Source organism: Chelmon rostratus, chromosome 13 (genome assembly GCF_017976325.1).
Source record: "Chelmon rostratus isolate fCheRos1 chromosome 13, fCheRos1.pri, whole genome shotgun sequence".
Taxonomy (NCBI): Eukaryota; Metazoa; Chordata; class Actinopteri; order Chaetodontiformes; family Chaetodontidae; genus Chelmon; species Chelmon rostratus.
The window spans coordinates 20166906-20189265 of record NC_055670.1 but is presented as its reverse complement, the minus strand read 5'-3'; the positions used below and the strand labels follow the sequence as shown (position 1 = coordinate 20189265).

At 40.6% G+C, this 22360-nt stretch overlaps 1 protein-coding gene across 1 annotated transcript in view; it reads left to right on the top strand.

Annotated features, from left to right (window-relative positions):
* Window positions 1-22360, top strand: part of ptpn4a (protein tyrosine phosphatase non-receptor type 4a) — a 69535-nt gene that overhangs the window by 37982 nt on the left and 9193 nt on the right. The window contains exons 6-19 of the mRNA XM_041950554.1: window positions 498-542; window positions 942-994; window positions 3940-4060; window positions 4704-4791; window positions 6525-6613; window positions 10462-10525; window positions 12169-12341; window positions 13506-13574; window positions 13694-13828; window positions 14419-14580; window positions 18296-18455; window positions 19589-19672; window positions 19942-19998; window positions 20237-20393. Of these exons, the coding sequence (XP_041806488.1) occupies window positions 498-542; window positions 942-994; window positions 3940-4060; window positions 4704-4791; window positions 6525-6613; window positions 10462-10525; window positions 12169-12341; window positions 13506-13574; window positions 13694-13828; window positions 14419-14580; window positions 18296-18455; window positions 19589-19672; window positions 19942-19998; window positions 20237-20393 (1457 nt within the window). The remainder of the gene's footprint in view (window positions 1-497; window positions 543-941; window positions 995-3939; window positions 4061-4703; window positions 4792-6524; window positions 6614-10461; window positions 10526-12168; window positions 12342-13505; window positions 13575-13693; window positions 13829-14418; window positions 14581-18295; window positions 18456-19588; window positions 19673-19941; window positions 19999-20236; window positions 20394-22360) is intronic.

The following is a 22360-nucleotide window of genomic DNA, read 5'->3' as shown; positions in this document are numbered from 1 at the left end:
CTCCCTGAGCCTTATCAACACTTTCTATAGAGCCTGTCACAGTGAATCGTGAGCCTTGGATGTAACGCGCTGATCTGCTGTATTGTAAATTCAGGTCACGAACAAAGAACACTCCTGATAGTTTTGTTGGACTGTGTTTGTAACGTTGATGGTGTAGCACACATCAGCACTGGGTTAAAAAAAAAACCAAAAACAAGTGCTTGAATGAGGAATGGCGCCTTAAAGTATTGCTCCCTTAAATTTCGGTAAAACTAATTGCCTTTTCTTAAAAATACTTATCCAATCAGTGTATATATACAGTATAATGTCACTCATATTTGTTATGAATGCACATGACAAGAACAGCTTTCTAAAAAAAACAAAAATCTGCTTTAGTTTTATTGCAAAATTAGCTTTACATGTCTTTACATCATGTTATAGTTTCCATTACCTCAGTTTCAGTAGAGGTAATGGTTCACTGGTCTCTTATCCTAATGTGGTGTGTTGATCCCCCTCAGGTACCAATATTTTCTTCAGATCAAGCAGGATATATTAACTGGAAGGTGAGTCTTTCTATCTGTCTGCATAGATACGAGTGGACAGTTCTGCCTCATAAACAGCTGCTGTGATAGGAATTATTATCATTGCATTGGATTTGGTTGTAGTGGAGAGTGTTAGTGGGTTTAACGAGGTGTATGAATGGAGGAAATATAATATTTATATGCTTACACATACACAGGAGCTCATTGGGCAGATGTAGAAATACACCCATTGCGCTCATTGTTGTTTTTGTCCGTGAGAATAAGCATAACTGCAGCTTCTCTCTTTAGTTCTCCAAATTAAAAAGAACTCATGTTTTGTTTTTTCTATATTCCTGTTATTATCAAAGAGAATTTTGTGTTGATCCAAGGCTGAATATCTGCATGTCTGTGTTTGTGTGTGTCTGTTCCTGTGGCTTCCAGATTGCCCTGTCCACACAACACGGCCGCACTGCTGGCTTCCTATGCTGTTCAATGTAAGTAGCTCCTAAAGCTCCCTGGATACATCCACTCTTCATAACGATGGAAAGGCAATTCATTAGGTCTCCCTTTAGCTACACACACTGTTAAACGTAATGACTGTGGTTGTTCCAGCGCATTTATAGCTGGTGCTCTGAAGCCATTGTGATTCAATTAAGCTGTGTGGTGATATCTGATATTATTCGCAGTGATATGAATATTCATTGCAATTGTGGATCGATTTTTACACTTGGGACTCGTCAAAATTAATAGTCAAATAGGGTAAAGTGGCAAATGGAAATGTGCTAAAGCAATAGCGACTGTGCATTATCCTTTATTTCATCTCTATTCATTGAGTAAAGGACAAATAAATGTTTTAGATGTAATGTCCAATAGAATTCACTCGATCCAGAGGATTTTTGTTGTGAACACTTTCATTTTAGAAACCCAGATTTTGCTACAGGCAACTTCATAAATTATACAGCACCCAGTACTTCTCTGTTTGTTGGTCCTTGCTTACAACGCTATTCCAACACCTCATGGCCTACATTTTTCCCAAAACCACTGGTTAAAAAAAACATCTCTACAGACCTACAGAGCAGTCAGTGCCAGTGGACGTTCACCCTCATCTACTGTTGTGTTTTAGTGTTTGGGTTAAATGCTGACTGGGCCCCTCTGTCATCAGAATAATGACTCCTGACACACTGGTCTGTCTGTCTCACTCGCTCTTTCTCTTTTATTGCTGCTCATTGTTTTTGTGCAGCCTGTTTTGCCTTCTGTCTGTTTCTTTCTTTTATCTCTGTTTAGTCTTTTTCATCCCTCTCTGCTTATCCCTTTCTTTTTATGTAGCACTCATAAACCCCCCCATGTTACCCCCCCTTCCCTCTGCTCTCGCCCTCTTTCTGTCTCCCACCTCTCTGGCATATTTTGGGGGGAATTTGCAGTGCTACAGTATATAGGTCAGAGAAGAGATTTGGCCTAGACTACCAACATCATGATACTACTGCTTTTACCCACACACATACACACACACACACACACACTCTCTCTCTCTCTCTCTCTAGCTAGGTCCATGTTGTCACTTCGCTCATTGCCAGCCCAGATTATGAAGATAAATGTTTGCTTTGGGAAAAACGGCTTGAAGCAGCTGCTATGCTGCTAATTCAGTTAGCTCGCCCAGAGTGCCAGCTCTGATCACTCTAAATCCCGCACTAAAGCTTGCATTCTCAAAACACCACAAATCCCACCCAGTAGACCTAAATTCTTGTTTAAAATTGACCAACTGTCTGAAAGCCATAGCAATCCCCTCCTTGGAAATAAGACATCTTGGTAAAATAAATCTTCAATTAACACGTTTTTCTGTATTTTAAAGCAGTAGATGTGGGCTTGTGTAATGCAGCTTTTTTTATCTACAAAAATGCTGTATCTCTAAACACGTTGGTTTTCACTGAGCTCCATAGTGTTGCTTTTGTTAATTTATTCATATTGACAGTGCTGGTAAACACAGTCAGGTTTCCTGTCAGTGGTAACTGTTCATTAAGTTAAAGCATACACACACTGGCACACAATTACCCGTAATGCATGTAAACCCATCATCACAAATGGAGAGTTGAATGCCTTGTTTGTGCTTTGTTAGTCAGTAACATCATTATAAGGAGCCTGATCTCAAGCTAGTCTTTCCACTTTGGGCCAAGATACAGCTGAGTATGGATTTCCTATCAAAATATGAATAAAGAATCAGGTTGTCAGCCAGTGTGTGAGCTTCATTGGCCCTGATATTGAACCTTGTTAAAGTAATAACTGCAGCATAAAATAAAACCAACACTAGTCTACTGTTCTCAGATGTAAACTATTGACTGTACATATATTTCTCCCTGGAGCTGTGTGCACATCAATATGCGGGTGAGCTTGAATTGATTCGTTGGTCAATATGCTTAGGCTACCGGCTAGTAGGTTAGTCCAGGGACTACTTGAGTGAATTGATGCGTTTGAGCTTCAACCGCCAGCGAGTGAGCTAATGGCTTTGGGGATTCATTCTGAGCCCCTTCTCTCTGAGGGCTCTGAAAGCTAACAGAGATGTGGGAATCATTTCACTCTGGCTGTTATCTGCAATCACTCCGTTCTTCATCTCCTTCTAAAGCTTTACTTTTGATTCTGCTGTCTTTTGTTATTGTGAGCCACATTTAAATGCCTCTGGCCGTCTGCTATATGAAGGGAATTCATTAGAAAAAGGCCAAAAACACAGCTGGTCATTCCTAATTGATTTATACTTGCCATGTAGTTTTTGGCATGTTTTTAAAATAGCTGCAATATTCACACACAGCTTTTGGCTGAGCTTGGAGCAGCTTGGTATATGTTCACATACTGAGGGATAGTTGCTCTGATAATGCGATTGTAACAGGGTTGTCGTTGTCATGATTTAGGAAAAAAAAACACTGACACACATGTATAAAACAGCACACTCAAAAACAGTGTTGCCTTATTGCACGAAATGATTTCAATCTCTCAATAAGCTGTAACACCAAGTGCATATTCAGTGTCGATGCTGTATGTGCTTCTGGTGATAATGCATACTTCTTATTAGAACAGGATTGTCAGAGACAGTAAGTCATTTACAGTTATAGTGTGAATTTTTTTTTTAAGATGATGCCTGAAGTCAATTCACAAGTGCCAATTTAACTCAAGATGATGAGGGTGATGGTGATGGTGAATGGCAGATGTTGTTATTGAATCTATGAAAGAATGCATGAATCTATGGTAACATTTTCAGCCAACTATGTATGTTCACTCTAGTATAGCACACACTGTCACACAAAAAATCTATATGTTACAATCCTGTCACATTAATTTCTCTAAAGAGATAATTATGAAGCGCGTCTGTGTCTTTCCTCCTCTCTGCCTGTTAAATTGAGAGGGTGTTGATGTGTTGACGTTATATCAATCCCTCTCTCTCTCACTGTAGCTGAGTTGGGGGACTACAGTGAAACGGAGCATACAGCAGGGTATCTGTCAGAGTACTGCTTCATCTCCAACCCCCCACAAGACTTCCACAAAGAGGTCTCCAAACACCACCAGCAGCACAGGTACACTGAAATACACAAACAAGCACGTTCAAATGCACTGTGGAAGTAATCTGATTCTTCATCCTACTAATACTAGTACTAATACAGCACTGTAAGAATACTCTCTTACAAGTAAATGGCCTGCATTGTAGATTAATTTATTACAAAAGATGAAATGTGTTTTACTTGAAAAGGATCTAGTAACACGTTCTTATAAAAATAAAACTTAGTAAAGTAAGAGTATGAAAAGAAGATACTCAAGCAAAGTAGAAATACCTCAAATTTGTTCTTAAGTAAAATAGAAGTACTTAACAAAAATGCTCAAAAATGATTTGGACTCCAGGCCTTGAAAAGATCCTCGTATGTCCAGACAAAGAGGCTGTTTATGCCACTGTCTTGTCAAATGTTGTTATAATGACACCATGTGTTGCAGTAAAAGTAGTTACTGCTGCCACAAATGTGCGTCATTTAGAGCACCGTAAAAATGGTAAAATATGTTTTTCTTAAACTGAGAAATATGTAAGAAAACTCTCTAGTTTATGCATTGTATGGTGCGCACATGCAGATGCACACAGACACACATGACTTAAATGCCACAGCTAATCTTGTTTGTTTTTGCGCCCATCTCTCTCTCACCCCCCCTCTCTCCCTCTCCCGCTCTCAGTGGTCTATCTCCTGCCCAGTCAGAGTTTAATTATCTGAACACAGCACGCACGCTGGAGCTCTACGGGGTAGAGCTGCACTATGCAAGGGTAAGTAAGGTTTTATTCTGCGACTGTTAACACTCATCTGCTCTGGTCTGTGTGTGTTTGTTAAAGACATACACAGTCACAGACATATACAGTTTGTTTTTCTGTGATAATGTTTGTCTAGTGCCTCAGAAATAGCCATGTGGCCTGCGAAACATGTCAGAGTATCTGTGATCTCACTCTAGTTGCCTCTGTCTCCCACAAAAACCCTGAGCAGTACAAGATAATTTAGTACATATCAACCACCAACCAGTGGCGTTAACATTTCGATCATAAAGTCCCGATCTGCACCCCACTGTTAGTACATGGTTGACCCTACGCTGTTGTCATTCCCGCAGCAGCTGAGGAGGACTGAGAACAGGTTGGAGGAGCTGCAGTGTGTACAGTTGGTGTTGATGCTCATACCCTGCAGAAATGCCACACATTGGCGTTCAGCTCTCACTGAAACAGCAACACATAGTAGCAGGGTAGCCAAGTCATTACTTAGATTGGTGTTGGTTTTATATATTTCTGTTGGAGAGCTATGTAGAAAACATGACGTGAATCTCAGTTATTGCCTGTCAAATCTCCTCTGGCTGCTCTGGGAATTGTGATAAAACTGTTTTATGGATTTGGACTTTAATTTGGTCCCAACTGTAAACAAGCTTTAACAACAATTGCCCTCAAACTTGCTGACAGTGAAGCTGCTTACATTTCATGAGGTGATTTTTTAATTTTTTTTCAGGTCAGAAAGTGATTTGATGCTGATTATTTTAGTAGGCAATTAAATAACTATTGCTTGCATCGTTAGGTTGGGGAGTTGCCCTGCTTTTATGTGTAATGATATGTTCTAGAGGAGTAAAAGGTTAAACATTTCTAAACAATATATTTCTGAACATCAACAGCTACAGAATAATCAAGAAAGAAACATGAAAGCCATTCCTTAAATGGGGTGACCATCTAGAAACTGTCATCATCATGAACACATTATGTCAATCTGAGGTGATTTATAGCCTCCACTCTGGTTTACCAGTTTCGTCAAATTTGGCACAAACGTTCATTCAAGGATATATACTGATTCGATTTTGGTAGTCAAGGGTCACTCATAGGATAAAATGATGAAGTGATGACATTTTTGTCCAAAAGGTCAAAGGTCAGCTTCACTGTGGCACCATAGCATTCTGCAAAAACAGTTTTCTGGCCATTATTTAAGACCATAACTCAGGAACAGAGGGGCAGATTGTGACCATATTTCACATTTGGTCAGATACTGAATTGGTGGCACTAATCTTAGCTGTCTGAAACAGCACTGATTGTATAGATCTTCTGTGCTGCCGGCTTTAAGATGTGGGTGAAGCATCCACACTCCTTCTTCTTCTTTGCAGTAGCGTCCATATTTGAAGCATTGCAGTCCACCACAAGCTGATTGGTTTTGCTGATATTGAGCTTCAGGTGATTGTTGTTGCACCATGTGATGAAGCTCTCTAACAGTCCTCTGTACTCCTCTTAAAAAATAGTCTCTAAGTGAAGACAGCATGTTTCCCACTGGAAATTATTATCTGGAATCATATTTGTCAATATAGTGATAACGTTGAAAATTTTTTAATTTTTTTAAATTTTTATCTGTGTGGTTTTCTTTCAGTGTCTCATTAACTTCTGTTCTTAGTTTGAGGCAGGTGCTGTTTTCAGCAACCTCTACTTGGTTTGTAGCTGTGAGGAAGCCTACCAAAAAACAAATTCTACTCCCCTCTCCCCAGGACCAGAGCAACACAGAGATTCTTATTGGGGTGATGTCTGCCGGCATTGTGATTTACAAGAACAGGGTACGGATCAACTATTTCCCATGGTGAGTCACACACACGAAACATAAAAGTACATGTGTCATTAAGTCTGTGGGTCCACTGCCTGAATGTTTCCGCAAGTTTTCTCTGCAGCTATTCTTTATCTAGTAAGTAGCCTCGAAAAACTAGGAACCAATAAGTGGAAAAACAGAACCAAACAAGTGAGAAAAGCTGTTTTTGTGAAGGGATTTGCGCAGTGTTCCAGTGAGACATTGCTGTCAGAGTGTGAGGAGAAGCAGATGTTGTGGGTGGTGTTGGTGAGAACTTTTGGACCAATGATGATCATATCAGATTTGTCACAGTTCAGTTTTAGAAAGCTGGCTTGCATCCATGATTTAATTTAAGTGAGGCAGTTGGTCAGGGTGGAGTTGAGTTGCAGTGGCGATGGATTTAGCAGATATGTAATCATCAGCTTAGCAGTGGTAGTGGAGACCATGAAAACAGATGAAATCACAGAGGGGGGGTAGGTAGAGGACGGATTGGAGAGGACCAAGCACTGAACCCTGTGGGATGCCATGGAAGTGAGTGTGTTGGGGGGTGCTGCTGTTAATGCTTGATCTGATTTTTTGAATTTCCATCCGTAGTTTCAGTTTGGAAGTAAGTCGGAAATTTCTGCAATGTGTTTGTTGGAAGGCAAAATATGGACAGAACAAGATAAAACATAAAGCATACATGCATACAACCTCAATGGTCTCAGTTACACCTGCTGGAAGCCCAAAAGCAAGGTTGCTGAAAACTCGCTGTTACAGTGAAACTACTCTGTGGCCAAAACCTGGCAGCTCTCAGGTGTGAATGAGTGGAACTGTGAATAGAAAATAGAGCAGTGCTGGAAAAAAACAAGCTTTCTCCATTGATATTTTCATATAAAAGCAGAGTCACTATTAGCAGCTCCACTGGACCAGTTGAATCTTCGCTGCCTTGCTTTCTGTGGGTCCAGCAGTAATTGCTAACAAGGCTAGAGAGCCAGATTTCCTCTGATCATGGGAGTCAAACTGTGGATATTCTGTCACAAACCCACCTCTCTGTCCATCACTCTGCTGCCAGCTCAACTTGATCCGCCTCCAGGGACCCTTTTTGCTAGAAATGTGCTGCGTAATATTTTGGTAACCTCTCACATAGTGTTTATGACCTGGCGTATTAATGTTTAAGCCTGATCTTTTGGAGAATTATGCAGATGATTGTACCAGATTTTTTGAGGGGGAGGACTTCATGTTAAACTAGTTTTCCTGGAAATATTATAGACATTAAATCTGCTTGCTCTCCTTCCCCTTTTATCCTCCAATCACCTCTCTCAGTGTAATTCACTTACTCTCATCACTCTTTATGTCTCTCCTTCTCTCTCCAAAGCATTGATTCTTGGAAATCTCCCATACTCTGCTGCTGCACTGTGGGAGGCTAAATGTTAATGGGTGCCGGGGGTGGGATAGTAACTACTCAAATCCTTGTAACTCCGGAAGATAATTCACTTGTGTGTAGGCTTAACACACACACCCACCCTGACCAAATGCACATAGCAGCTGGTGTGTGTGTGTGTTTCTGTGTGTGAACATCACTGAATGCCTGACAAGAGTAAGATGTTTGTGGGAAGATGAGTTGGAGTGTGTGGTCAGGTAGGGTTTAGAATGAAGGATTTTGTATTGCTGACATTGTTGGGACCCAATTCCTGAATCTAGGGACTTGCCTAACATTTGGGGACCAAAAGCCAAACCATGTCATTTTTAAGGTAAAGAGTTGGTTTTTGGCCAGGCTTAGGTTAACTTGCTGTGTAATCTACATAAATCAATGCAAAGGCCTCCTAAGTGGGGGAAAGAAAAACAAGCTTAAGCCAGTTTGTTTGCATGTGTGCGTGTGTGTGCGCTTGTGTGCGTGTGTGTGTGTGTGTGTGTGTGCATTTGCGAAACCAGTCAGTTGAGCTAAATTTAGAGACCAACTTTGGTGTCCCCAACAGCTGTCCACTACCATGTGAATGAAAGAGAGAGACGTAATAGTCAACAGTGTCTCTCAACCCTAAACTCACTGAATTTTTTTCCTCTCTTGTCATCCTCTCTTTAACAAAAGCTCACTGTTTCCACATCTGCCTCGGTCCTATCACTTCTCATGGTGTCTCTTCTCATCTTTTTTTCCTCTTCCTTGTCATAAATTTAACTCTAAGATACAGTGAGGAAGGGTCAAGAGAGAAACATTTAGACTTGCCTCTTTCCGACTGTCCACTGCAGCCTGACAAATGAGCCACACTTAGATGGGGCATGACTCACACTCTGCCTAAGCATGTGTGTGTGTGTTTGTCCATGCAAGTGTGTGTGAGTAAGTATGTAAAATATATTTAGCAGGGAGTGATGAGTCACAGCAGCAACAGAGCTCTAGGGAGGGATTATGTTACTCTGCTGCTCATCAGCAGACCGCTTACTGTGGCCGCGCGTGTGTGGTCTTCTGATTCCAACATTATTTAATGCCGTTTCTTCCTCTTTCGACGCATGACTGCAAAATAGACAGATTTATGAGAAAAGGTGCGTTGTTGAACCACAAGAATACTCTGGTGCGTTCTTACTCTTATAACCCATTTCCTCCAGCTATGGTAGGAGGAATGGATCAGAGGTTAAATGAACAGTTGGGATGTGACACATTGGTCAGGTGATTCACTGAGAAGTGTGCTTTTCAGTTCTATTTACTGATTCCTGAAAGAGAGGTTTGGACCTGCTGTGTCTATCTACATTGCCTGTCAACTCACCTGTGTCGTGCTTAGAATATGCTGCACTGGGGAAAGAGTATGGCTGAGCTTTAACTTGTGCATCGCAACATGAAAAACATAGTTAAATTTTTCCTCGCTTTTATATTTTAACCTTTCAGACACACTGATGTGCCAGAGGGTCAGTCATTACAAAGCTATGACTGAGTTTCCAAAGATACCGAATATACCAGGCCTGGTTCCAGTCCTCAGAATAGCCGTCCAGATCTCTCAGATTATCATTATTTTTTTCAGTGATTTAAATAGGTCTGGTGTTGTGCCCGTTGACGGGTGTTTCTGTACGTCGGGGAAGCAGTCGACCAATTAAAACTTTGTAGTCGGGGCAGGGAATATCAACATTATCTGTCCACATAGCCAGATAGCAACTGATGGTTCTGAAAAACGTTTTTATGGTACAGCTGTAAAAATGATGGATTTTTTTGGTTTGAATATTTCACTCAGTGTAAACATCACCCTCAATGATGGACTGGAACAAGAAACATATATTATGATGTGAGACAGTGTGGAATAAGATGTTTTTTCCAACTTTAAAAAGCAAAAAGGGAAAAATGAGATATTGAGGAGTTGGACAGATAGAATCACAGTGTCGTGACACATTATTGTTTAAATCAGCCTTGCTGTTATTAATGTTACAGGTTTGTATTAGTGCAATAACCATCAAATATCATCACTATTAATAGCTGGCCTTGGTCATCAGGAGGAGCACCATTCAGCAAACACAATGAAATTAAAAAGCCGTGATCATAATCTGACACATCAGGCAGGCATGACATTGTTTGACTCAATTGCACGGCATGTACCATCTCCTCTTCAGCACATTATTAGTAGATTTTGTTGTGTTACTAGTGTGAAACATTTTTTGTGTTACGGTTTCAGTTAAAGTGCTGCATGATTTTATTCATCTTGATCATTGAATAATTTTAAGAGTAACTGTTGTTCAAGATTGTTACACGGTTTTGTTTTGGGGGCATGTCTACTGCTGTACAATGGCTGACTTTTTGCCAATAAAAATGTAACATCAGTGTCTCAATACATGTGACGTTGTGAAGGGTGTGAAGCTGTGGTGACACTAACTTTTTTGATTTGTTTGTCTTTTCCTGCTTCCAGGTTGAAAATAGTGAAAATCTCCTTCAAGTGCAAACAGTTCTTCATCCAGCTGAGAAGAGAGGCGGTAGGTTAACACACACACACACACACACTTACACACACACACACTTCTTATCCCCAACCGCCTTCCCACAGTTGTGTTTTTGAACAAATCAAGTAGTTTAGCCAGTGTCTGTGTATGGGTGTGTTTTTCTGCACATACTGACTGTATAAATGTGTGTATATATGCTGTAGATGCCCTGTAGATCTGTGGTTGAATTTGTGAGTGTAATCAGTGTCAGATTAACCACCTGCCGTCTGTGTCCTGGTTGACTCTGCTTTAATCCCTTACTGTGTCCTGCTTCCCCTGTTTGACACATGCATCTCTTTCTCTTCTCAATGCAACAAAATATCCTACAGACATTGGATCTGTATACTGTCACAGCCAGCTTCATTGTTTATGTAAGAAAAAATAATTATTACTGAGATTTAACAGTTAAGTTTCACAGTTGTTTTATTTTCATTTTTCTCTCTCCCATTTGTTTTTCTGCCTCCTCCCTGAAGGCGTCTAGAGCGCTGCACAGGCATTGAACATATGTCTGTGTCTGTATACAACCTACCTGTCCGAATAACTTTGTATGGACATTAAAAGCACAAATGTCATCCCTGATAGTTTGAAATTCTGTGATTCCCAACCAGGGGTGCTACGATTTTGATTAAAATATATATCACCATATTGATTCAGCTGTTACATCTGAACACCACACAGTGCGATTGAAAACGTCTCATGTTAATTGCAAGCACAGAAACCTTTTAAGGGTAACGGATAAAAGTAATGAATAAACTGTTCTAATTGTTAGCTAAAAGTACTGGTTAAATAGTAGAATTTGTTAGCTAAAGGTTACGGACAAACAGTGGAAACAATTAGCTAAAAGTAACGGATAAAAAATTGAAACAGTTTGCTAAACATCACACAAACAGTTGAAACAGTTAGCTAAATGTAAAGGATAAACAGTTTAAACAGTTAGCTAAAGGTAATGGATAAATAGTTAAAGCAGTTAGCTAAAGGTAATGGATAAACGGTTGAAATAGTTAGCTAAATGTAATGGATAAACAGTTTAAACAGCTAAAAGTAATGGATAAACAATTGAAACAGTTAGCTAAAGGTAATGGATAAACAGTTGAAATAGTTAACTAAAAGTAATGGATAAACAGTTTAAACAGCTTAAAGTAATGGATAAACAGTTAAAACAGTTAGCTAAAGGTAATGGATAAACGGTTGAAATAGTTAGCTAAAAGTAATGGATAAACAGTTTAAACAGCTTAAAGTAATGGATAAACAGTTGAAACAGTTAGCTAAAAGTAATGGATAAACAGTTTAAACAGCTTAAAGTAATGGATAAACAGTTGAAACAGTTAGCTAAAAGTAATGGATAAACAATTGAAACGGTTAGCTAAAGCTAATGGATAAATAGTTGAAACAGTTAGCTTGAGTTTACCCGACAAAGCTATGGGGGTACATCTGACCAAAAGTTTTGTGGTTTGTAATATTTTACTATAACTTGAACTAATTTAGCCATTGCATATCTTTACTGCATGAATCTATCTTTAATGCATTACTGCTGAATTTAGAAACCGTCTGAATACTGGTCACCTACTGTCACCTCACATGCTGAATGAAAGTGTTATTCAGTGGCCCACTAACTGTTTTCTCCTCCCTGTGAACAGACTGAGACCCGGGAAACGCTGCTGGGTTTCAACATGGTGAACTATCGGGCCTGTAAAAACCTGTGGAAGGCCTGCGTGGAGCACCACACCTTCTTCAGGCTGGAGCGGCCCATCCCACCACAGAAGAACTTCTTCGCTCACTACTTCACTCTGGGCTCAAAATTCAGATACTGGTGAGAACAAGAGAACGTGGACACATGTACGGTCTCAGGGGAACATGGAGAGAATCCACAGAGTACACAGGGAATCTCTGAAAAGTTCTGCCTCGACAGCCAGACATGGACGCTGACAGACATGTACACTCACACGTGGGTCAGACTTGTGGATGCTTTGTCTGACTCTCAGCAGTAGTCATACTTCAGACATCAACAGAGGCAAAGGCTTGTTTGGATGTTGATGCAGTTGTTTCACTTCGGGTTAAGAGGCCGAAAAACTGGGAGGCTTGCGGGTGCCTCTCATGCTACCTTCCCCAAGAAACCCACAATTTAATTATCCTGGGTTTACCTCATAAAAAGAGGAAAAATATAACTGTTGTCTTTGGCCATGCAACCCATCTTTTAAGTTTTGAAGGAATAATTTGGGTGTTTGTGTCCATGTGCAAGCATCAAATGCAAGTCACTTGACAGACGTTGGTTTCATTGGTGATATACAGTACATGCTGTACCTCATACTGTCATGCACTCATACTAACAAATTGAAATGAAAGATTTTACTCGGCGTAATATACCATTGTCCCGTGACAACTTCACTGGGTACTTTTTTACTTCCCTTTTCTGTGAAATATGAGTTAGAAATGAACTGAGAGTCGGAGGTCTTGTGATGTATTATTGAGCAGAAGTGATGCAACGTGAGTGAGCCTTGATCTGATGTTTGGCTTGATGGTGTGTGTGCGTAGGTGTTATCGACCTTTCTGTGAGATACTGACTGACTTCCAATAAGGATACACTTTTGAATTGCGCATTTGTGTTGTTAACATGTTATTAACAGTGTATAAGATGATAACTTGTCCATATTGAATATGTTGGTCTGCACTGGCAGATGCTTAACTCTTAGTGCTGGTGTTATTTTAACTGATGTCTTCATTTTAAGGCAGACTTTTTCAGAAAGACATGAGAGACAGTAGCTCTTTTTATTGAAGAACAAACCTGAACTGAAAATTCCTGTTATGTGAAAACATGTCACTACATGCCTTATTTTCAGGAAAATAGAGCAAGTAAAAGTAAACTTTTTTGAAACCTCGCTAAACCCAAGAGTTAAAGATTTTCAGCCTGTGTCATTTTAGTTAAAGTTTTCCAAGACAGTCAACTGACTGTTGTTCGTGTTTTTCCTGTCTCTAGCGGGCGGACAGAGGTGCAGTCTGTGCAGTATGGAAAGGAGAAAGGCATCAAGGACCGAGTATTTGCCAGGTAATTACTGTGTCTTTCTTAGTTAGTCCAATCTAACCATTACAAGCCTCTAAGGGAACTTAAACAGTGTATTGTTTTTCATTCTGGCCACTATTAAATTAATGTTTTGGTCTGCGCAGATCTCCCAGCAAGCCCTTGGCCAGGAAGTTGCTGGGTGGGACTGACTGGGAGTCAGTCAGCAGGAACAGCCTATCAGACGAGAGACTTGAGACCCAGAGCCTGCCCACTCGCTCACCGCCTGGGACGCCCAATCAGTGAGTCAGGGTTCAACCCGGCTGAGGTCCACTTCAGCTTCATTTTAATTAGGAAATATAAATGTAATGATATTCACGATGGTTAGGAATATTTAAAGTTACTGTATTGACAGCAAATAAATTGCGCTAAATAAGTGTTTTAATTCATTCATTCATTAAAGCATCTATAGTTAACAGTTACAGTTCTCATGCTGCAGTCTCCTTTCAGTTATCAGAAAAGTTGTTCTGAAAAGCCTACCTCTCTTTGTTGAGTGGGCAGCCAGGTCTGCCAGGTGCATAAGAGACCATTTTTAAACTGCACAGTCTTTTCAGGACTGTATTGGAAAACATTTATACTGCAGAAGTGTGGAAGTCTCTGAATGTCAACCATGACCGCTGACCTGCCTGAAGAAAATGCAGTCTGAAGTTGGCAAAATTGTGATTTCAGTCAGAAACTGTCTGATTTAAGATTAAGGAGATGAGAGTTCGGTTCTGAGCATTGTGCAGCGTTTGATAGCAGAAGTGTCTGACACGTTTCACTCAGTACCAGGACATTTTGAGGTTTTATTCCCAGCCCTTTAACATTAAGTGTCTCTGCGTGTGCTCATCAGGAATTCACTGTTTGTACAAGAGGGCACACGGCTACGCCCGTCGTCTGTTGGCCACCTGGTCGATCATGTGATCCACGCTTCGCCCAGCCTCCCCGTCTTCTCCTCCAATCACAAGTCAGCGTCGTCCACACAGGCCAACAGCATCAGCTTGGACTCCACGCCGTAAGTCTCACCCCTGCTGAATGCTTGACGACACTCTGACTGTCACGGAAAACTTCCTTTGTGCTTTACTCTTGCTTTTGATGCACGCACATCCCGCCCACTTTCTTTTAAAGATGTTTCTCTTTTGGGGGGAAAAAAAAACACGATCAACCTTCGACTTGGTGGCAGAGAAATAAATTTCACTGTAAATTAACTGCCTCGTAATATAAAGCGCCGCTCCAAAACAGCCGCCCTTTAATTTTGAAGTTTAATTTTACTCATCGGTGTTAGTGCCACTCTGTCTGAGTCTACTGCTGAGTTGACTGGTTTTTAAATGTCTGTCTGAGTCTGTGGCTTCTCCGAGCAGTTCACACCCTCTCCCAGTGTCACTTAGCTGGTCCCATTGAAAAGATGAACCCTTTGAAAAACCGCCTGTAAAATGTGTTTATAGCGCATAGCAGGGCGGAGAGGTTGTACAACAGGGCTGAACTAGGAATTAGTGTGTCTGCGTGTCACAAACTATAAAATATATGGTGAATTCCTTTAACTACTACCTTAAAGTTCCACGTTTCTGTTTCAAGGCCTGAAAGCCTGCGAGTAAACGTTTGTATAACTGCTCATAAATTATTGTGAGAACAGAAAACATTGATTTCAGTAAACTTCAGTTCTCACATACCTCAACTCCCAAACCTCTTTGTTTGAGCATTATCTCAAAATGTTGCAGCACGGCCTTCCGCTCTTTGGTATTTGATTGCTAATTGATCACAAACCTGGCGGATTGTAAAGTGGAAATACTTAGCGAAGACTTAGACTCAGTGGTGCTTGGTGGACGCTGTGCGATCTTCGGTCCGAGCTAGCACGGTGCTAAACCATCTAATAATGTTCAGTCAGTGACAATGTTTGCTCTGAATGAAAATTCTGAATATATATATATAAACAAACCTAAAGCCACTTAATAAATGCTTAGAATATTATGGTATTATGTTTGATTGTCCAGCTGGAGGATTTTGCTATATTGAGATGGAAATGAGCCATTAGTGTAAGATGCACACATGTACTGTTGGCCTGGATCGGTTTGTGCTTGAGTGTGTGTGTGTGTGTGTGTGTGTGTGTGTGTGTGTGTGTGTGTGTGTGTGTGAGTGTGAGAAAGAATAGAAATGGAGGGATGGAACATTTCTCAGTTGGAAATCAGAGTGGTTAAGTAACATTACAGTGGTAGTTCCGCTGCCTACAAAGCTACACACACATACACACACCCACAGACAAACACACGCCAAGTTGTTGGCTCATCGCTCTGTTACAAAGCCAAAAGATGACATAATCACCTGCTCTCTCTTCCTCAGACAACACACACATTATCCATGCATATTATTTATTCTTCATCGTGTTCGTCATGACCGTTCTAAACACCCAGCTCAAGTTTGCTTTTTTTAAAACGTCACATTTTATGTTTAAATAATTCTTAAAATTTCAGTTAAATAATCGACTTTCACAAAAATATATGTTAGTAGTTTGGTCGTCGGTCTTTCCAGCATCTTTTCTCTGTCAGTTTGTTGACAGATTTGCTTCACGTATCACCAGAATTACCTCCTGAGTCTATTTCAGTGTTTTTACGTAATTTGCACACAAACGATCCTTTGGGACATCATTCTCCTCACGTAAACATGTTATTATCATACAGCCAATCATCAACATGCTGTTGCTCTCAGAACTGCATTAAGCTTTGAGAGATGATAACTCTCTGTAAATAAAGTTCACTAGCACAAGCACTCAATCGCAGATATAGGAAAATTTATGTTTTGTCAGTTTTTCAGCAAATTTCAGAATCCCAAGTTCCCAGTCTCCCAATTTTCTTGCCAAAATCATTTTACCACTCTATTGAAATTAGTTTATCCTCATTTGGGCCATGAAAAACCCAAGGGTGAGAAATAAAATCCTTCACAAACTTAGATCTGGGTGTTAGCTGGACCATCCTAATCTCAGATATTACCACTGGGCTGCAAATACTCAGCAAATAGTTTACTGGTTACAATTTCCTAAAGTTGCATTATTGCCAAAATGTTTTCTATCGTCTCTCTTAGCTTTGGTGGCTCTGAAATGCCTCCTCCAATATTTTCAGGTCCATCACTTTGCTCAGGCCCATAATCCAAATTTTCCCAATGTTCCTCCCAAGATTTTCCTCCAATAAAAACTAAATTAGAATCTGCTTTTTCTCCCACAGGCCACAGTTATATGCTGTGTTAGTTCCACACATAAGCCATACAACGAAGCCATAACCCCTGGGACGCTCTCTCTATAATATTCTGTTTTTAGTTGTGTAGAGTGAAAATTATCTGTTTAGCTAACCGCGGTGCACTACAGTGGTGGCTTTTAAAATGCAGTGTCTTTATTTCCTTGACAGTACTGTCAGGGAACAAAAAGGTACAATTATGCAATATACTTTAACACAACATTGCATGCAACAGTATGGTATGTTATGATATATTACTCTGTATGCTATAATCAGGCCGGTTTCTTCACACATGCAAAGCAAAAGATGGCTTTGGAAAAATAATTGTGCTTAAAAAACTCTCGGGTGTGCACTGAAAATGTTTTTGAAATTGTTCTTTTGGTGGTGCAGCATAGTGGTTTGCAGAAGCTTGTTTTTAGACTCGGTCTTTTCATGTACCCACATGTGAGCTGCTGTCACTGTGCACGCTCATTCACTTCTGTCCTCTGTCAGGCTTTCAAACGAAAAACCAGGGCTTAGTTATGTCCGGTTCCGACAAGGTTTAAATCTCCTTATCCCGGGGCCTGAGTTAAGTTGTGGTGAGGTATGACGATACTTGTATATTCATTTCACTCATCCGTGTCGTGTTGAGGAAACACAGTCATGTAGGAGGATGTGCAGTCTTGGCTCATGCCTGCTGTGCACTGCCCTCCTTCTAAAAGCCTGACCTGGCTTTGACCCATAATAAATGTTAGTTTCAGCATGTGTGTTTAAGACACAAAGTGGCACCAGTAGCAGCAGCCAAAACAAAGGAAATGCTCTTTGACTGGTGCTCTCGCCCCCAAGGAGTGCCTGCACACAACCTCACACACACACTTATGGATACAGGCATAGAGTGAAATGACTCGCCTTTACCCCCGAGAGAGTGTGCCATGATGCTGCTGAAAGCCTTACCTGACTGACCGTGTTTTTTCATCATACACACTGACTGCCTTTTATTGTCGGGATGATGGAGGGAGGGGGTGGGTGTTTTCTTTCCTCTTGCAGCCCTTTTATTGAGGTTAATGCATTGTGACTAACACAGTGCTATTAAGCCTCTCTGTCTCTTACAATCTCTTTCTCTCTCACTTCCCTTTATCTGTTTTTCTCTGTTCGTCTCATTTTCCCGTTCCACCAAACAAACAGGACAGTCTTCAGCTTGTGGTGTCTTTTGCTTTGTGCCTTTGTTGTCCCACCATCTTTAAAAGGCCAGGTTAAATAGCAAGTTAAGAGATTCATTTTGTAATTATGTACAATTGTTATGAAGTAGTGTTTTGCTCTTTACTGTGTAAGTATAATTATGCAGAATGGTGATGCAAAAGGGAATTATCCCCACAGCTGGAGCATGTCATCATGTCATCAGATTGCTTGGGAAAAATATTTTTGCATCAAAAACCTAACCTAACTTCCCAACCCTAACCCCTTTTCTTTATTTCTGTCTCCTTCTCTCTGTCCCTGACCTTCTCTCCGTCTCCTCGCCTCCCTCAGATCTCCAGAGGGGATAGACAGCCAACCTCCAGCTCTGCCCCCCAAGCAGCTGAGCAGGAAGACCCTGAGCCAGATCATCCAGGCCCACTCCCAGCAGAGCCTCCTGGACAACCACCTCAACGAGATGTATGATGTTCCTGTCAATGCTGATAAGACCACGGTCAGTATGGCAACACGAGACAGTAACACTTATTGTATATTAGTAATGAGTGTCAGTATGTTTTCTCCTAATAGTTGATGCCAAGTTTCATGTGTTTTAATCGGAGCTCAGAGAAAATGACATCTTAAAGGATAACTTTCGTTTTTTACAACCTGGACCTTATTTGTAGCATTAAATACGCCCATTTACTCACTCAGACAACTTTGGTGGCATTTGGAGTCGTTTTGAAGAAATTAGCCCCAGAGGAGCGGCGCATATATCCGTATAATGCGAGTACTCGGGGCATCCATGCGCAGCCTCTATATAACGCATTAACTGCGGCGAAACTCGTTCATATTCCAATATTTTGTTATGATATGCTGGTGCTATTCCCCTCTGAGCCCGTGGTGGCATGATTAACATCCGGCATCTCTAGACAACTACCTCTGACGTGGATGATGTCATATCCGAACACCGGGTGTGCGAGCAGCCAGCCACAACCCGGCTGACTCTGCGGCGGTCGGCTACGAATACGCAATAACGAACCATAGCTGTGCCAAACTACAGCTAAACTAGCCGACCGCCGGTTCAGAGGGGAATAGCACCAGCATATCATAACAAAATATTGGAATATGAACGAGTTTCGGCGCAGTTTATGCGTTATATAGAGGCTACGCACGGGTGCCCCGAGTACTCGCATTATACGGATATACGCGCCGCTCCTCTGGGACTAATTTCTTCAAAACAACTCCAAATGCCACCAAAGTTGTCTGGGTGAGTAAATGGTCGTATTTAATGCTAGAAATAAGGTCCAGGTTGTAAAAAAAGGAAGTTATCCTTTAAGCTTCCAGTAATCAATACTTACTTACTTACTCATATATATTAAAAATGAAAAAAATAAACACATAGTGTAATACATGTGTTTGAAAAGTTTCTTATAGTTATCACATTTATTCAGCTTTAAAGAACTTTTTTTAGCCTCTTTTAGCATATTGTTTTGACTTTGAAGCCTAAACATTTCCAACATGATGCAGAAGAATTTGTTTTCCAACTTAAAAAATACTATTGCCAAATGAGCCACGGCCAGTATTCATGTGCTGTGAACAAAGCAGTATGTGAATTTCATGTATCTGTGTCCAACTTTGCTGTTGCAGCTAAATGGAGTCGTCCCTCATGATAATCTGGTCCTGATCAAGATGAGGCCTGACGAACACGGACGTTTCGGCTTCAACGTCAAGGTGAGATCTGGTATTAGTTGCGAAACAATGGAGAAGTCTGATCACATTCTTATCTTTTTTTTTCCTCGGCTCATCCTTTCATGTATCTCGCTCATTTTCCCTCTTTTTTTTCATGCCAAGTAGTCAAAACCACAAATTGGCACAAATTGTCTGCATGCATCATGACGTACTCCTTGTCTCAAAGGTTATAACCCTTCAATAGAAATAAAGGACATTTGTGTAAGCCTTTGGGCTGTTAATTGCCTACATTTATGCCTGTGTGTCTGCAGGGTGGAGCGGACCAGAAGATGCCCATCATTGTGTCTCGAGTGGCTCCGGGAACATCAGTAAGTCAACAACCACTCCATCTTGTCAGTAGATGACTGTTACTGTAGTAACTGCCAACAACAAAACAAATTCAGCTTCAGAAATGGCCACAGCATTTTCACACCAGAGAACATTTCTCTCCAATTAGAAACATTTTATGAAACTAAACAGGTTATGAAACAGGTTATCAAACTTTCAGACCTTCATCTTTTTTCCCCATTGTCTTTTCTCTGTCTTTCTTTCCCTCTCCCTCTTCAGGCTGACCTGTGTGTGCCTCGCCTTAACGAGGGCGACCAGGTGGTCTTAATTAATGGACGAGACATCTCTGACCACACCCACGATCAGGTGGTCATGTTCATCAAGGCCAGCTGTGAGAGCCACTCTGGGGAGCTCATCCTATTGGTCAGGCCGAATGGTGAGTTGTTCCCATTGTTTGGAATCTACCGTGTCTTCTCCACCTCTCATCTTTGATGAATACAACGGATGGTTAAAAAGACTTTTGACAGCAGTCATAAACATTCCTAAAGACAGGTTCATGATTATGGTTACAACATTGTCATGCCAGTCTTACACACACTCTTTAAAAAAGTGTGACCTGTTAAGTTACATGGAGGGTTTTATTTACTGCTGTTGTCGTTACACTGTATTAGATTGCTAGGATGTGAGGAATGTCACTGCTACTAGAGACCTTGTGGAAATGAGTTGTCAGGAAACATCTCTAGTGCTGTCCAATCAAAAGCAATCAACAGCGTAAACAGGAAGTCGCTGTCATGTCACAAGTTGAAACATAAAGTACAAAAATAATAGTTTTAGAGGGCTAAGCAATATATGAAGCTCTGCTGCACGGAGAGTTGATAGCTATTGCTAGTTGTCAACTTTTGTGTCTAGTTGGGCTTTCACATGTACAGTGAAATTGAAATATACAGCTTTCAATGTCAGAAAACCACAATACACTACAGGTATGGAAATACAGTAAATACACTTACAAATACCACAATACACCAATGAGCATGCAGTGCATTGTAGACAAATATATAAAAAATGAACCAATGAAAAAAAAGTCTTACTAATTCAGAGCACAATTAGCTAAACATGGGTACAACTCTGGCTTGCTTTTAACCAGCACTTTTGTTGTAAAAGATTTTATATCAGGAATTGTGATTTCAGTTGTGTTCCAGAGTTGACAGGCATTTATGGAGAAAGCTAATTGTCCAAATTTAGTTCTACGATGTGGTATTTTATAGTTGCCATTGACCATGCTTATAGTTATCACTCTGTTGCTGTCTGGTCTTATCTTATATCTGGAAAGACTGTGGGGATAGACGTCTGATACATTTAAAAACTAATTAAAAAAAAACAGAAATGAGTAGAGCTCTCAAAGCAAAGTAGATTTATCTTTTTCTTATGTGACAGTGATGGCACCTGACAGGCTTTTTGCCTCAGATTGTATAAGGATGTGAGGTGTCTGATTGTAGATGGTGATGCTTTAGCCCATACTGTCATACAATATGAAAAGAATGAGAGAAACCATGAAGTGCATAAATAACTGGGCTGCCTGTGGGAGCAGTATGTAGCGCCTGATTAATTTGAAACAGTCCAGGTTGGTTTGTAATGGAGAAACGCATTGAAACTGCCTTTTGGAAATTCAATGCCACATCATTATGTTGCAACCACGGATGGACATCATTCATGTATGCAGTTCGAGTCCCTGCTGCCACGCTAGGTACCTTAGCTGGTTTGCTTTGTTGTCACGGAGATAGCTCAACTGTCATCATATGACATCAGTATGGAAGTTTGTCATGTATCAGGTCATGCAATTTTTTTTTTTTTTCAGTTGGTCCAGCCACGTGCATTACAGTTACATCTGACAGTTGTTGGGTGTAACTACTTAATAACAGCTAATCTCTACCTAAGAACTGCTTTGTGTGGTGCAACCTGTTTTAATTTAGTGATGCATGAATCTCCACTTAGCAAGCACTGAAGTGATAACCAGGCAAAGTACAACATACGGACAGCTGGTGCCTCCCACTCCTGAAGATTAACAGCTACACATCTGGTCTCCAGTTTTGCTTCTTCTGTTCTGTTCTGTTCTTTTCTGGGCTGCTCACTTTTCTCTCACTTTTGTAATTTTAAGGCAGATCTGATGTATGAAGTCGTACATTTTGCTTTCTGTAGAGCTCAGCTATATGTATTCACCATATATAGAAGCGGCAGAGCATTCCCTTTAATCAGCATCGATGAAGTGGGAGGAGAGCTTTTAAAGATGATGAAACATTGAAATTCTTGGAATTTTAACTGGGTCAAAGAGGGATTTATGTTTCTATCCTCTCTTACATCAGAGCAGATATAAGATTGCATCAATGTATTGAATGCCTGTCAATT